We start from the raw sequence: 17,321 nt of genomic DNA, 5'->3' as shown, positions 1-17,321 counted from the left end.
CTATTCATTAAAGAGGCTTTGGCCCTTAAATAAATGCTCTTTTGCTCTACTTGCTGTCTGGGATTTTTTTTTTCAGAGTCAAAAAAAAGTTCTGAAATGCATGAAAAGTCCCAGCACATATGCCAGCAGAGGAGTGGGATGACTTTTTTTTTTTTTAAAAAAGTCTGAATTCATGAACCTGGCTTTGCACAGCGTTGCACTAGCAGTAGTTCTATATTTACGCCCATATACAATATATTGAGCTAGATATTATATATAAAACACCCATAATTATTATATGTATTGTGACTCCCCGCTAATAAATTGTATTATATGCCTATTTCCCCCAATGATTAATTTAGATATAAATAGAGTCCCCCAAAAAGTTTAGGCCAGACCCTCTCTGAATGGGGAGTCCTATCAGTGGCTCACCAGCTGTCCAGCCCGCACTACCCTGTAGTGTACATTACAAACTGAACGCGTGACCAAAGTATGTCTAGTACCCCGGCAGCGCTGTAATAGTTAGGAACCAAACTGTAAACGATATGTTCCCTACATTACCACAATATGTGGTGAACACTGAAGGGCCCAGAGTGAAGGACCCAATAGAGTGCCCAGTAATTGCCTGCCTGCAACGCTGCTTTTCTATTGGCTAGAAGTTGACCGGCGTAGTTAGGAACGTAGTAGCTGCCAGTTTCAGTGACATTGCCTCAGCGAGAGAGATGAGTCCCGGGCTCGGACGCCTCTTCTTCTCCGGGGCTGGGAGATTCTATCGTGCCGGCTGGTGGCGGGGTCTGTCCTGTGGAGCCGGGGCACGGCAGGTAATCTATGTCCAGCACTGCCCCCTGTCTGTTATGTGCGTGCATTCTTAAGAATGACAGCATGATGGTTTCCTGGGGCTTCGTGTGATTCATGTTCTTGGATGGTGAAATGTTCTGCAACTACTGACTCCTACTAGTCCTCTTTATTCTCACTATCTCCGCTTGCTAGCTATACATTGAGACATTCAAAGAGCGAAACCTGTACAGTCTAAACACCTTCCACAGCTGAAGATAACCCCCCCATCCTTGTAGGGGGTTGCCAGCATTTACAACTTTTCACCAGATAGTTATTCTCTGCTGTGAATGGGTATTGACATTTAAAGTTGGCACTTTAAATGCTGGAGTCTATTCATCTATTTCTGTTTGATCCATTGCAATAAAAAATTATTTAAAAAAAATAACATGCTGAGAGTTGTAGTATCTAGGTTGCATACTGCTGCTCTAAGGGTTTTTTTTATTTTATTGCTACAACACAGATGACTAACAGTTGTGCTATGTTCTATCCTGTTGCAGTCGCTAAGAGGAAGCCTCGTCTTACATCAGAATCTCCGATGGAAGCCGTCACCAGTGTTATCATTTATGAGCTCTAAGCCATTAAGAGGTACGTAGTGTGTGATGACATACACTGTGCTAGAAGTAAGATGCATACACTGTTTGATCATAATCAGGAAAACATAGCGACCATCTTTAGAAGTAGTGACCCGCCTGGCATTGCAGTTAAGTGAATAGGACTGAACTTCATTTTCAACCTGTGGACAGGCCTGATGCTTTGCAATGGGGATAGATTGTTTCACTGCACTTTGACTCTTCTCACCTTATTTTCCCTTAAAGGGACCCTGTCATCAGAAGTTGGCCTAATAAACCACTACCAGTATGTTGTCAAGCAGCAGAGCAGGTTCTATATCATGTTGGTGGCCTAGCTTGGTGGCATCATCCAGCAAATCATCTTTAAAAATGTAAGTTAGATGTATAAAGTCAAGGAGGTGGAGACTCCCTTCCTCTGAACACCTTCTCCCATGTGATTGACATCATGCATCGGACTTCAGGAAATCTGATTAACCTCTTAACGCTCAGCGTCCGATATATCGGACGCTGAGCTCAGTGACTTAGCGCTCAGCGTCCGATATATCAGACGCTGAGCTGATGCCGGTTTGGCTCAAGATCTGAGCCGAACCAGCATCAGGAAAGACGGGGTGCCGGCTGTGACTGATAGCCGGCACCCCAGTGTAACACCCGCGATCGGAGTTGTCTCCGATCGCGGATGCTTAACCCGTTAAATGCCGCGGTCAGCGCGACCGCGGCATCTAACATGCATCTGGGGGGTCTTTCCCCCACGATCGGCCCCCCGAACCGTTTTCGGGGGGCGCCGATCGTTGCTATAGCAACTCTGGGGTCCAATCTGGACCCCAGAGTTACTTGCAAGAATTGCCGGTAAGATGGCGTCTGTGACGTCATCTTACTGGCACAGTGCCAGCCTATGCAAGTGTATAGGCTGACACTGATAATATTCTGCAATACATCAGTATTGCAGAATATTATCATGACCAAGCAATCAGATGATTGCTTGTTCATGTCCCATGGTATAAAAGTGAAAAAGTAAAAAAAAAAAAGTTATTCAATAAAAATATAAAGTCATAAATCACTAAAAATGCCCCAAACCCCCAAAACATATAAAGAGACATATAACTCAAAAAAAAGTATAAATCATAACACAAACCCCACATATATAGTATCACCACGTCCGTAACAACCCGTAGAATAAAAGTAAATCATTATTGAACCCCCACGATAAACGCCGTAAAAAAAAACTGTTATAAACCCTCCAAAAATTATGATTTTTACCTTTTCAATCCCACAAAAAATGCTATAAAATGTGATCAAAAAACCATATGTACTCCGACATGATACTGGTGCAAAGTACAACATGTCCCGCAAAAAACAAGCCATCAACCAGCTCCGTAGCCAAAAAAGTAACAATGTTATGCCACTCGGAAGACGGCAATACATAATAGATAGATTTTTTTTCCCCACATTAGGGTTTTGTTTGACAAATTTAGTAAAACGTAAGAAAAAATATTCATGTCTGGTATCCCCGTAATCGTATCGACCTATAGAATAAAGATAACATGATTATTAGTCTATACGGTGAACACCAAAAAAAAAAAAGTAAAAAATCCAGTACAGAATTGATGCTTTTCTACTCCTGCCCTCAAAAAAAGTTCCTAAATTTTCAACAATAGGTGATACCAACCCCAAAATGGTAACAATGGAAAAAGCATCTCATCCCGCAAAAAAAAATGGCATCACATGGCCCCAATAACGGAAAAGCGAAAATTTTATAGCCTTCAAAAGGGGCCAATGAGGAAACTAAAATCTTGGCAGCTGCAGGGCCCTCCTTCCCTTCTGCACCTCGCTGTGCGCCCATAAAACAAGTCCCAGCCACATGTGGGGGGTCTTTGTACTCAGGAGAAATTGCAGAACAAATTGTATGGTGGGTTTTCTCTTTTTATATTTTGGAAATGTGTAAATTTTAGGGCTAAATGAACGTATAAGGGAACAATATGACCATTCTAAATTTCACCTCCATTTTGATTCAATTACTATGAAGATCTCAAGGGGTTAACAATCTTCGTAAAAGCTGTTTCTGATAGCTTGAGGGGTGCATATTTGAAAATGGGTTGGTTATATAGGGGGTTTTGATGCTAAATATGTAAAATTTCATTCAAAACTGTATTTATCCCCAAAATAGTCAATTCAGAAAATCCGGAAAAGCAATATTCTATTTGTAAGCCGCGTGACATCAAAATAAATTATCCAGACATTTCAGAAATTATGAAAATGTAAAGTAGACAAATGGGAAATGTTATTCAGCAACTTATTTAGGTGGTAAATCTATCTGCCTGAAAACGCAATGATTTTGAATTTCGAAAATGGCAAATTTTTCAAAACATTTATCATATTTTCTTTTTTTTGTAAATAAACGCAAAACTTATCTGCCAAAATTTACCACTAAAATGAAGTACAACATGTGGGGAAAAAACTATCTCAGAATCGTTTTGATAAGTGTTCAAAAGTTATAACCATATAAAGCGAAGCAAGTCAGAATCCAAAAAATCGGGCTGAGCCTTAAGCTACAAAATGGCTGCGTCCTTAAGGGGTTAATGATGTCCCAGGGCGCAGTGTAGGGAGTATTCTAAGGCAGGGGAAGCTTGAATTCAGTGTTAAACTCTCCTACTGGACTTCATAAAACCAATTTACATCTAACTTCAAAGTTTATTTTCTGGATGATGTTACCACACCAGACCATGAAAGAAACATCATCTAGAAGCTGCTCATCTGCTTTACAACCTACTGGTAGTGGTTTACTAGGTCAAATTTCTGCTGACAGGTTCCCTTTAATATTGGCCTTGTGATATAAGTCTTTGCATTTTTATTACAGATCAGGAAAAAGAACCTGGTTCACAAGGCAGTGGCTGGAACCCTAAGAAAAATAATGGAAACAGGAAAGAACCCACCTGGTGGCAGCGGATCCAGAAGGTGTGTGACTATAAGCACATTAGGACGCCCTATATAACGAAAACCACAGAGAACTACACTGTTTTCCCATTGTTTAAAAAGGCATCTGTCAAAATCCCATTCACCACAATGTAACAAAAAGTGTAAATGTGCTCTGTGTAGGAGTTCTCCTATTGTAATAACTTGTTATGTATTCACATTCATGCATTTGGTGAGGGACCCCCTCTAAATGCAAAACAATTTAAAAAAAAAAAACAAAAAACAACTTCTTGCTGTGCCAGTGGCTGGTCCAGAGGTGATGATAATGTTGTGCTTTAGTGGCTCGGTATCTGCGGCAAAGCAATGAAGTGTAAAAGATTCCTCCAGGTCCAATATACTGTGCATCATGTCACACAACATCTCACCACCTCCCAGGTCAATGGTAGGTGGGGATCACACCTGTGTCTTCCATTCTCAGAATATTTAACAAGCTACAACACAATGGGGGGTGATTTAACAATGTGTCTCAGGTTCCACCAGTCTCTAGCTGGAAAACATTTGTCTTTTGCTGCGGCAGTTACCACTGTGATGATGAATTCTGGTGCAGTATAAGACTGTCGGTTCCTTCTTTAGACCTACTTTTAGTTGGTCTAAACTGTGCGCCAGAAATTTGGGGACTAGGACGATTTTCCGCAAGCCCCTTTATCTAGAGGCCACGCCCATCTCTTGAAGGCCACGCAAGTCGGGAAAGGGGTGCAAGGCATTTTTTGGCCCAAAACCACCAGAATTGTGGCGCAAGTGCGTTTATAAATGGGAGAGGTGTAACAATCTGTCTACGCCAGAATAGTGAAATAATTTGCGCCTGAAATGTGGTGCGCCCCATTTTTTTGAGGGTTTTAGACCATTTTTAGGCAGTTTTCTGAAATGTGGAAAAAAGGGCATTACCTCAGTAGAAGGGAGTGTGGCTGCACCAAAAAATAGACTGTGCACCAGAATATTCAATATTGTGGGGCATCAAACAAGGCCAACTAATAGGAGGTGCAAAGTATGACTCACCAGTTTTATACTGCACCAGAGTGGGTGACGCCATTTGGACAGACTGAAGGAATTAGAAATGGGAAGTTATGCATATATGCAGAGGGCAGCATGATGAGAACATGGAAAGGCTGAAGCTGTTAAAGGACACCTGTCATCAGGTCTGTGTCACTTGTCCTGTCACTACTACCTGTTGGAGCAGCTCATTAGGATCCCATCCCAGCCTTTATCTAGTCATTTCATACATTATTCATTGTAAAATCACATATTTTTTTATCATATAAATGAGGCTGGTCACATGGTCAGAGGCAGTGATGTCACCCCTGTTACCCCTCCCCTCTCCTCCCCCTGCTCATGTCTGTCTGTACTGTATAGTAAAGCATGGCTAGTGTGAGTGCTGTGTATGCTGACATGCTGCATCCTCCTAATACACAGGTGAGAGACACAGACATCAGCTACACATGAATCTGACATGTTCTGCTGTAACATGGCTGCCTGGAGCTGCTGTATCTCTCCTAAACACACACACATGCACACACAGGCTGCAGGGGGCACCAGCACCAGGAAGCACATCATTATACAGCCTCACATCATTATACAAGCTGTCAGTCATGCACTGGGGGTGTGGCTGTGCCTCCCACTCATGAATAGAGTGGACAGCTTGATTATGCTAATGCTTCATTGGACATTTCACAGGTCATTTGCATACAGCTTTAGGACCTCATTGCTTAGGTTTACAGGCATGTAGAGGGACAATAAAGGGATAGAGGCAATACTTTCTAATGGCAGTTTATGAAAATATATTTAGTTTAGGGGGGTTATTTTGCATGACAGGTTCTCTTTAACACCTTTGTTTTGTGTTTTCATTTTTCACTCCCCACCTTCAAAAATCTATATAAGCTGTGTATGAACTTGTTATCTGCGTAACAAATTGCACTTCATATTGACAGTATTAAATATCCCATGCCATGTACTGGGAAGTGGGCAAAAATTTCAAAACGCAGTGAAATTGGTGAAATAAACACATTTGCGCAATTTTCTTGTGGAGTTAGATTTTACAACTTTCACTGTGCGCACTAAATGACATGTCTACTTTATTCTTTGGGTCGGTGTGATCGTGGCGATAATAAATTTGTATAAATTTTATTGTGTTTACAAATATGCAAACCTTCTGTACAAAATGAAAATTCTTCGTTCTGGCACTAATAATTTTTTCATACTTCAGTGTATGGAGCTGTGGGTGGTGTCATTTTTTTTACTTGAGATGTTTTCAATGCTTCTACTTTGAGGACTTTGACCGGACATTTTGGGACGCGGCGATATCATGATAATAATTTTTATTGTTTGTTTATAGGTTTATCACTTATAGGGAAAGGATTTGAATTTTTTTTATTATTATTTATTTTTAAACTTTTATTTCTTTACTATTTTTCAGACCCCCTAGGGTACTTTAACCCTAGGTTTTCTGATTGATCCTACCATACACTGCTATACTACAGTATACGTCACTAATATGTCTATGAAGCAGGATTTATCAAGGCCAGAAATGTGTAACCTTTTTGTCTGCTTGTGGCCGTTTATCTTGTTTTAATCATGGCATATATTTTTGGAATATTTTGCCATTCATTACAAACAATTGCATTTTGTTTAAAATAACTATTTTATCATCATTAACTTTTTGTGTTATAGCAAAATGGCTTTTTTTTAAAGCAGAGATTTTCCTCAGGTAGATGTAGAATTTTTTTTGTGTATTTTTTTTTTTTTAAATGTTAATATTTAGTGTTCTGAATTATCATTATACGTCTGCATGTAGTTGTGCGTTTACTCCAGGTGTCTTGTGTTTTCTAAATCATTAATATTTCTTTATTCATTTCATCCTTATAGGGTGAGTTCCCCTGGGATGATAAAGATTTCCGCAGCCTTCTGTTTCTTGCAGCTGGATTAATCACCGGATTTGGAATATTTTATTTTAGAGACTCAGGCAAAGAAATAAGTTGGAAAGAGTTTGTCCATCTCTACTTGGAAAGGGGACGGGTATGTGACGTTGTGTATTGCAATTGTAACACATGGGTGTTCATTGTTTTTCTCAATGAACCTTCATTTAGACTTTTTGTAGAGATTGTGGTTCCAGAAACTTCTTTTCCACAGAAGGCCCAAGAATTTTGACAATTCAACGCATTGCCATTTCAACATGCATGTGGACAATGCTGGTCTGCAGGTGGGCCGACATAGCCATGCGTGACACCTGTGAGGGCGGCTGATTTGATACTACATTGAGTTGTATTCTGCTCCCCAACATGCATTTTTTTTTTTTTTTGTCCTCAGATCTCCACAAACTTGCTTGTTGGTTACCGCTAAAGGACAATATGTCCCCACATTGTACCCTCGGGACATACAATTATGATTATTTGGAGTATCAACACCTGCATTAGTTATATCAGACTCTACCATTTGTCTTTATTCTGTTTCGTATGTGATGTTTACAGAGTATTTTTTTTATTCTGGGTTTCAATTATTTTACTTTTACTATTGCTGATTGGAGTTTGGGTCACAAAGGGAGCTTGAGTTTTTAGTATCTAGTAGTAACCCTCTTATTATTTGGAATATGTTTATTTGCTCCATGTGAATTTAGTGTATGCATCATCTTGTTCCAATTTTTACATATATGGTACGTTATAAATTGCTTTATAGTTTTTGATTTGATGGTTTTTTTTGGAAGTTTGTAATGTTGTTTGGGCTTTATTTTGTAAGCGACATTATGTATTAAATTCAACCCCTCCAGCCCTTGTTTTGTGCCTACGCATTACATATTGTACTTGGGAATGGACAACCACACTGTGTCATTTCCAGGAGATGGAGCGGACATAGAATCCCTTCCACTTCCAGCATATATTGAGTTTCATTTAGTTTTTCTTTTATTCACTGCAGGTTGATCGTCTAGAAATTGTTAATAAACAATATGTGAGAGTCATTCCAGCTCATGGGGCTTCTGCTGAGGTGTGTAAAGAATTCTTCTACCTACACTACATTTTGTCAAGGAGAAAGTTTAAAGCTATGGCATTTAGTACTCTGCTTCCTGCATGGCTAAGAGTATTTTGGTAATCAATATTTTGACTAAATCTGTATTACTGTAAAGTATGCAATAAATTCTGCACTATCCTTGTGAATTACAGGCACAAGCTTGGTTTAATATTGGTAGTGTGGACAGCTTTGAGCGCAACCTAGAGATGGCACAGCAGGATCTTGGAATAGAACCTGCAGATCGCATTGCTGTTGTATACAACACTGAAAGTGATGGGTAAGTTCAAAGAGACGACAGTGTAACGATATATAATTAAAAATGCCTGCAGTACCTTCTGTTAGAATACATTTAACTGCTCGCCAATAAATATGGCTTAGACATTTAGGTGGAAGTTCTTTAAAAACTTGGAGCTATTTAAATAATTTACTGCTGTTTATTTTAGGTTGCTGCACAATTTGTTGGTTCTGTGTGCATAGAGAATTTTTTTTTTTTCTAACCTGATTCTGCTTGTTTTTACAGATCTTTCCTAGTGAGCCTGATTCCCTCATTACTTATAATTGGATACATATTTTATAGCCTGCGGAGAGGCATTATGGGCTCTGTCCGTGGAGGGAAAAGTGGTGGAATTTTTGGTGTTGGGGAGACCACAGCCAAAATGATGAAAGGAAACATTGATGTAAAGTTTCGTGATGTGGCTGGATGTGAAGAAGCAAAATTGGAGATAATGGAATTTGTGAATTTCCTTAAAAACCCCAAACAATATCATGATTTGGGGGCAAAAATACCTCGGGTAAGCGAACTTGAAGAAGTTGAAAAGCTATGAAGTGGGACTTTTTCCATTTCTAGTTTATTTGTGCCATCTCCCCTAGCATGTTAAATCTATTGATGAAAAAAACATTAAAAATGGCATCTAACTCCATCATGGAGACTGTTAGGGCTGTTTTGAAAATGTCTAGGTTTATTTGAATTAAAAAAACTTCCCTATTATTGACAGCATTGCTGGAAAGGTGACATTCATTTTAGTTCATTTAATTGATTGGTCACTAAGTAGCATGTAATCTATGTATTTTACTGAAGAATTAAAAAGGAATAATTTATATAATGCTTGTTTAGAAGCAGGTGTTCAAGCATGTCTGCCATTTAACCAAGTGTTATTGACTATGTGATCAGTGAGTGCTCTATTGCTGGAAAGTTTAGAAGAACAGGGTTCCTGCTTTCACAAGTGAATGGTGCAACAGGTGAAGAATATCTCCTGCTCTTCCATTCACTATGTATAGGAGTGCTTGAAGTTGCCAAGCACAGGACTCTTTGAGAGCTGGGAACCCAGGTCTGACTCTCCCATAAAATTGAATGGAGCAGCAAGACGCATGCAGGACCTATCATTCCATCAGTTAGTGGGATCTCAGTCGCCAATCAAATTGTTTTTCTCTTATTTTTACATGGAAGATTACAATAAAACAGTTTTTTAACTATGACAACCAATAACCTGACTGGTTTGATTTATTTCTTTTAACTTCATTAGGGAGCAATGCTCACTGGACCCCCAGGTACTGGCAAGACCTTACTTGCAAAGGCAACTGCAGGAGAAGCTAACGTACCATTTATAACTGTGAATGGGTCAGAGTTCCTTGAAATGTTTGTTGGAGTTGGCCCAGCCAGGGTAAGTTTATTGTAGGATGATGCCAGGTGCTTGTCTACATTTTTATTTAAATGGATCCTGTACAGTGAACCTCTAGTCTAATCTGCAGGCTTTCTTGTTATAGAGCAGGAGGAGCTGAGAAGATTGCTATATTGATGTTATGGGAATATATTCTGTATATTTTATGATTATTTGAATTTCTGCTCTTTTTGTTGTGGTGGGGGCATTCCATCTCATAGACCTATATCCCCTATATATTTTAATAAGTCAAACAATCTTTTCGACAAAACTTCATTTTCTCTTTAACATGTTGCTGGAAGATTGGACTACATGTTCAATAGGATAGGATCTCTCTAATATAGATATTCAAATTGGGCATTTTCATTCTTGTTTTAGAGGTTTCATTCCATAATTTAATTGTTCTTTCATTGTTTAATAGGTGAGAGACATGTTTGCAATGGCTCGTAAGAATGCTCCCTGTATTCTTTTTATTGATGAGATTGATGCTGTAGGCAGGAAACGAGGACAAGGGACCTTTGGAGGTCACAGCGAGCAAGAAAATACCTTAAACCAGCTACTAGTAGAAATGGATGGTGAGTGCTTAGCCTATAGTTCTGATGCAGCACTACAAGCTACGTAGCTTTTCATAAACACTGCATGGTTGGCCACAAGGTATCATCATGCTGCGAGTTCAAGTCATTAGAGCCACAATTGGTCAACGATAATACTGTGTAATATGGACAGATTATGGTCATTTGCACACTCGGATATATCAGATCAGATAATCCAGTTATTTGGTAGCTACCCTGCTGGATATAATTTTGTGCTTCATGAACCACTGTAATCTGTGAATTATTAGATGATGCAGGGTCTTGTGTAAGAAGTCTGCATCTTGGATTCTTAAAAAAACTAGCAGGGGGCAACATAGAGCAACTGTGGCACCTATTCTTCTGTACATTGTATTAGCGCAGTGATTTTCAGACTACAGGTGTTTCCCCTACACCCGACTTACAGTCAACCCCTAGTTACGTACGGACGTCTCTGCCCACTGTGACCTCTGGTGAAGCTCTCTGGTTGCTTTACTTTAGTCCCAGTCTGCAATGATAGATGTAAGGTGTCTGTAATGAAGCTTTAATGATAATCCTGGGTCCCTTTTATAGCAAAAAATGTTGAAAATCCAATTGTCACTGGGACAAAAAAAAATTGTCTGCAGCTACAATGTTATAAAATATACAGTTCCAACTGACATACAAATTCAACTTCAGAACAAACCTAAAGAACCTATCCTTTGCGTATCCTGGGGAATGCCTGTACCTCCTCAATGGTAGAAACAACCTTTAATGGTGTCACTTTTAGGGCCATTTTCTGGTTAGTCTATCTGGTTAGTTATTTGAGCAGCTGCAGGGTTAAAGCCTATGACTGTCCCCCTGCACAGTACCAGCTACGGGATGACAGCGCACTCCACATCTCTGCAGTAGCCACTGGAGAGCTTAGATGACATTGATCTAGTAGACCATAATCCAGACTATAATGTTTTTTTCCTTTTTTAATAAATTTTTATTGAAAAACCAACAATGAGTTTTCCATTTTTTTCATATTTAAACAACATAAACAATAAACATGCCCTTACCACCAACCCTCCCTTGGTTGGTGAATAAAATGACCAAGTGTCCATAGTACTCAGATCCATCCGAAGCACACTTGGGTTTTTCAGTAGTCCATATTGCACAGTAGATCAAATGGCAATACACATAGGTGGAGAAGTGACCGCTTGATTTTGCATTAAATAGTGCTGCCAGAGCTCATTAATTATATTTACCTTTGTTCCAGGTTTTAACTCTGACACAAATGTGGTAGTCTTGGCGGGCACCAACCGTGCAGATATACTTGATCCAGCTTTAATGAGACCAGGACGATTTGATCGGCAAATCTTCATCGGTAAGTCAGAGGTCTTAAGGAGAAGGGCTTATACCGGCTTCTGTTCCTTTGTGTAACACTGACAAATTGTTCTACTGTACTAAATTAGTTTGGATCACTGGTAATGTAAATAATTGTCTTGAGAAACATGATTGCTAGCAAGAGTTCTCTGTCCTACAGGCCCCCCTGATATAAAAGGTAGAGCCTCGATTTTCAAGGTTCATCTGCGCCCTTTAAAATTGCCCGAGAGCCTCAACAAAGACGATTTGTCTAGAAAGTTGGCTGCATTGACTCCAGGATTTACAGGTGACGTTGTTATTATTATTTATTATGATTATTATTCTTTTGGTGAGCGTACTTCCTCTTTTCTGGCTGATTAATGATGACTTACATTGCTGATCTTAGGTGCTGATATCGCCAATGTCTGCAATGAGGCAGCTCTTATTGCAGCAAGACACTTGAATGAGTATGTTGTAGAGAAGCACTTTGAGCAAGCCATTGAACGTGTCATTGGAGGTGAGAACAATGGAGATTCATGTCTGTTTTATATTCCAGAACTTTGTGCATTAATAAGATTCTTGTTGGGTTTCCAGGGCTGAGACCTACTCATTGGGTATTGACATATCCATAAGTATATTAAGAATACCCATAGATAAAAATAAACAGTGCCGCTTTTTGGTGCAGTTGTTCCCAGTGTAAGGTCAGAAATAACCTACTCAAAGTATATATTAAAAAATGAATAATGACATCATAAACTAAGCTTAATACAAAATTGTTATTTACCGGCCGGCACATACTACGAGCTCATTAGCGTCCGCTTCATAGTATGCGCCGGCCAGGAAGATAACATGGCCGCGTCCCTGCCTGCTGTACAGAAGACAGAAGAGGAGCCGCGCCGACATTGTGGAGCCGTGCTGAGCATCGGGACCGCCGGAGTGTGAGTATATCAGTTTTTTATTGACTCATGTATAAGCCGAGGTGGCATATATACTCGGCTTATACACGAGTATATATGGTAGATGGGACTCAACTTTGCCCCATATGTATAGTTGTCTTTTTACAGTGATGCCAATAAATTGGAATGTATTCAGCAGCTTTTTGAGTAGAGCACTATAATTGTTAAATAACTCTTTATACAGCTCCATCATATTCTGCAGCACTTTACTGATGATGGGGTATATATACAAATAACAATAATAAGACATTACAGAGTAAAACATAGATTTGTGAAACAACAGGAGTGAGGTAATTGATCTGCAGAAGGAAATGACAACCAATGTTACAACATTTTTGCTTTTAGGACTGGAGAAAAAGACTCAGGTCCTTCAGCCAGATGAGAAGCGGACAGTGGCATATCATGAGGCTGGACATGCAGTTGTTGGCTGGTTCTTGGAACATGCAGATCCTCTTCTCAAGGTGACCTTATGGCTAAAGTCATAACTGTATTGTAAGCTCAGTTTTTCTGTTTCATTAGAGAAACTGATCATCCCTTGACCCACGGTTTTCAAGAGGGGTTTATATAATAGCATTTTTGTGATTCCTCTAAGGTGAGGATATATAGATAATGATGATGTTGCAAATAGGTGCACCATGTTAAACTTTGAAAGTGTGGTAAATTAGGTCAAATAGGACTTGCCAATAGCCAGATGAATTCATCAAGAGATGGTCATTTTTGAAGCTGCCATTCACTTATATTGTCCCTTTTGGAATGATGAAAAGGATATCTCACTTCCTGAAGCAAGAGGTCAATATTAGACAGATACACAAATTGTAAGGAGGTAGGCGGCACTCACCGAAATCTTGTGCAAACAACTTTCTTAGAGGGATGCAGTACAGCAGGGGTGCAAGGGCCAAGCAATGGGATGTTTTGCGCTACATTGGCACATTCTCAAGCTGTTCTCACTTGGACTCATGTGAGCTTATGCTATGTGAGCTTATGCTATGTGAGCTTATGCTATGTGAGCTTATGCTATGTGAGCTTATGCTATGTGAGCCGAGCACCACTGTGCATTTTCGGAGAGTCGTGTGCTTCCTGCTGTTACCTAGAAACCATGTATTGCTGGCTGAGGCACTGCCTTATCAAGGTACAGGGCCAAAAAGAATGAAGAACAATTCAGACATTTCAGACAACACTGAGACAGAATAGATGGTGCTGAGACTTTGCAAGTGAGAAAATGTAGCCTAAGACCATGATCAAGCCCATGCCGCAGGAAAGAAAGAATGGGGAAAAAAAAAGAAAAATGCATCAGAGACTCATTCATCACATCAATCAAAAAAAAAAAAAATGTTCCTGGTCCTGTGGGGAAGCCTGAAAGAATAATGCTGTCTTGCCTTTAGCATAGTTCTAATCAGATGGTAAGAGTAAACACTGGAATTTAAGAATAAAGACTCCAACAGTGATGTTGTGAGACATGGCAAAGAACCAGAAACTAGATGAATTCTGTGTGTTGCCTAGAGTGGGTTGACTTCTGGATACTAGCCTGGTGGAAAGCTATTATAAAGGCAGGAAGGACCAGAACTGAGGTTTGTTCATAATTAAGGCTAGAACTTTTGTGAAGTCACAAAAGCACAGTAGTCGACTCGGAAGGTAGGGCCTTTACTGTAAGTGACTGATTTCAGTGTCCGGTTTTGTTTGAAGGAAAAATGGGTTCATGTAAATAGGCCTCTTTGATATCCTGCCTTGCTCCATTGATGCAATAACAGACTTGGGAGTGTTTTGGGCTAATGCACAATGCGCCAGTCTCAATAAATTCCCCACCATTGTTTTCAAGAGCAGTGGCAGACGTATCATAGAAGTGTTAAAAAATAGGCACAATATTAAATCTTTTTATATGTATTATTTTTTTTTTTTTTTTATAAAATTGCTGCATAATCTGTGTGCACTATATAAATAAAGGAATTATTTGTATAACACTGTTAAATAATACCCAAGGTAGATTGCAAGGCAAAGCACAAGGTAAATCTCACTTCATCCACATCTAGGTTTCGATCATTCCTCGAGGGAAAGGCTTAGGCTATGCACAATACCTCCCGAAGGAGCAATATCTATACACCAAGGAACAGTTATTTGATCGTATGTGCATGATGCTTGGGGGCCGTGTGGCTGAACAGATCTTCTTTGGTCGCATCACAACTGGAGCACAGGATGACCTCAAGAAGGTCACACAGACTGCGTATGCACAGGTGAGGACAAGGTAAATTATATAAATATGTTTAAGGTGTTTTTTAATAACTTTTAATTTGCTTGTCATTACAGATTGTGACATTTGGAATGAGCAAAAAGTTGGGTCAGGTGTCATTTGACCTTGGACGTCAGGGGGAAATGATTGCAGACAGACCCTATAGTGAAGCAACAGCAGAGCTTATTGACCAGGAGGCCAGGGACCTCATCAACTCTGCTTATCAGAGAACTGTGGAGCTGATAACTCGCTGCCGGGATGAGGTAGAAAAGGTAAGGGGATTCCTCATCATGATGGTTGTGAGCTTTGTATTACTAGAATTGGTGTATTCAGGTATGGATTGTCCTGGTGTTTCTTAGTCCCTGTGCGAGTCACTGATTTCCAGAGTTTCCTTCCTTGACTAGTGGGGATTATTATATCCAATAGGATTCAGTCATGGGTTACTATTGTTTAGATACTTCTGAGCCTTTCATTGACTGTAAAAACTAGAAAAGGTTTCAATTACCCATTAATGGTTTGCCCATTAACTACAGTATGTTGACAGAGGCCATGTGTGTTTGAAACACATTGGCTTATTTTAAAGCTGTTTGGATATTGTCACATGTTTATGGTCCATTATAAAAGCATGGAGCATTGTTCTTGACAATATTGGTGAGTTTGTCCTGTCGCTGGATCGAAATAGTGTGGGATCTTCACTATCTACCAATGAGACCAAAAGGAGATTGGTGTACTCTGTATGGTAATTGATTCCCCTTGTACATATTTGCTTTTATACAACAGGGCCTAAATGAGGCCACAGCTGTAACGTGCACTGGGCCATGCTCATACCCAAAAGTAACTAGTTATATTAAGTAACCTTCTTTACTTGCATAACTTTACTTGCATGCAAGACACAAAGAGTAATTTTTCTATTTTTTTTTTTGACCAACAGGTGGGGAAACGGTTACTGGAAAAGGAAGTCTTGGAAAAATCGGACATGATCGACCTTTTAGGTCCTAGGCCTTTCCCAGAGAAGTCCTCCTATGAAGAGTTTGTAGAAGGGACAGGAAGCTTTGAAGAGGACACCACGTTACCTGAAGGCTTGAAAGAGTGGAATCAAGAGAAGACTGAAGAACCTGATGCAACAAAGCAGTAAAACAGCATTTACCTCATTCTCTGATATGGACCTATGAGTAAAGTGTTTACTCGGCTAATCTCAGGGAAAACAATGGGCCAATTTTCTTAAGTTATTAACCACACAGTACCATACATGCCATCAGTGCCTCAACAAAAGCAAATAACACATCATCCAGCAAGACTGGAATCCAATGATGAACAATGGAGGCATTGAAATCAGGAGACTTGCTACAAACAGTGTATGCTCGCTTACTTTGTAAATTATTGAAAAGATGACTCCTTTATCCAAAGTGTTAAGTTTGTACATTGCGGGTGCAAATTTTTACAGAATTCTGCCATTATGACGTGTGTAAAAGAGATCACAGAACCACACCATAGTTCCACCTAGTAGGTGGCAGTGCAAGTGGAAGGCTACTAATTAAACTGAATGTTTCAGGTGGATAATGCTGTATAAAGACACTCTGTCAACCTTCTGGTATCTTGCATTTTATGTAAGTAATGTAAAGGTGCTAGGAACCAAAAACAATCCTTCTTCAGCTCATTTTATGGTGCTAATTTAGGTACTCTGTTACAGAGTGGAATTCCATTACATACAATGAATTTGATGAGTTACTACTTAACAAATGGTAGAATGACTCTCAGATGGCTCTACCAACAGAAACCTGTGAGTTACTTGCAACTGCATTACTATCATGACTGGTATTGTAACTCTGCCTTATTAAAGTGAATGCAGCTGCTTTGCAAAATCCGACTGAGGACATGTTCAAGAGTATGTGGATGTGGATGCAAGCAGACATATTAATAAAGTTTTATTCCTCCTGAAATCTTAGTCACCATATACAGGTAGTCTGTTCCAGCAGTAGTAGCTCCCTAGCGATTACTTCTTGCAATGTTCCATTGCTGTTCAAGTCCCTGCTGCAGCAAATCCCTGGATTGTCGTAAGTTGTGCCATGTTTGTAGGGCAATAAATATAACGCGACATTCCATTGCCATTCAGGTCACTACTCCAAATAGTAAAGGTACTAGAGCGTTGTACTACTGTTTACACCAGAATTCTGACAAGGTCTTCCACAAAGAATTTGTCCACTACAGTGACAGGTGCTTGGGCAAGGGCCACT

The 17,321-nt window shown here is 39.7% G+C and overlaps 1 protein-coding gene across 1 annotated transcript; it reads left to right on the top strand.

The window, feature by feature from the left end:
• Nucleotides 1–639: 639 nt before the first annotated feature.
• On the top strand, nt 640–17,027 carry LOC140070656 (mitochondrial inner membrane m-AAA protease component AFG3L1-like). The gene is made up of 16 exons (XM_072117404.1): nt 640–800; nt 1,314–1,401; nt 4,240–4,337; nt 7,215–7,364; nt 8,259–8,327; nt 8,504–8,628; nt 8,872–9,142; nt 9,875–10,012; nt 10,431–10,584; nt 11,822–11,929; nt 12,089–12,214; nt 12,314–12,424; nt 13,209–13,324; nt 14,891–15,091; nt 15,165–15,359; nt 16,019–17,027. Exons 1-16 carry the CDS (start codon nt 702–704, stop codon nt 16,220–16,222), a joined length of 2,253 nt encoding a protein of 750 aa, XP_071973505.1. The 5' UTR covers nt 640–701; the 3' UTR covers nt 16,223–17,027.
• The last annotated feature ends 294 nt before the right edge of the window (nt 17,028–17,321 follow it).

This window comes from Engystomops pustulosus, chromosome 7 (genome assembly GCF_040894005.1).
Source record: "Engystomops pustulosus chromosome 7, aEngPut4.maternal, whole genome shotgun sequence".
NCBI lineage: Eukaryota > Metazoa > Chordata > Amphibia > Anura > Leptodactylidae > Engystomops > Engystomops pustulosus.
The sequence above is the reverse complement of the archived record's forward strand: the minus strand, read 5'-3'. Positions and strand labels throughout refer to the sequence as shown.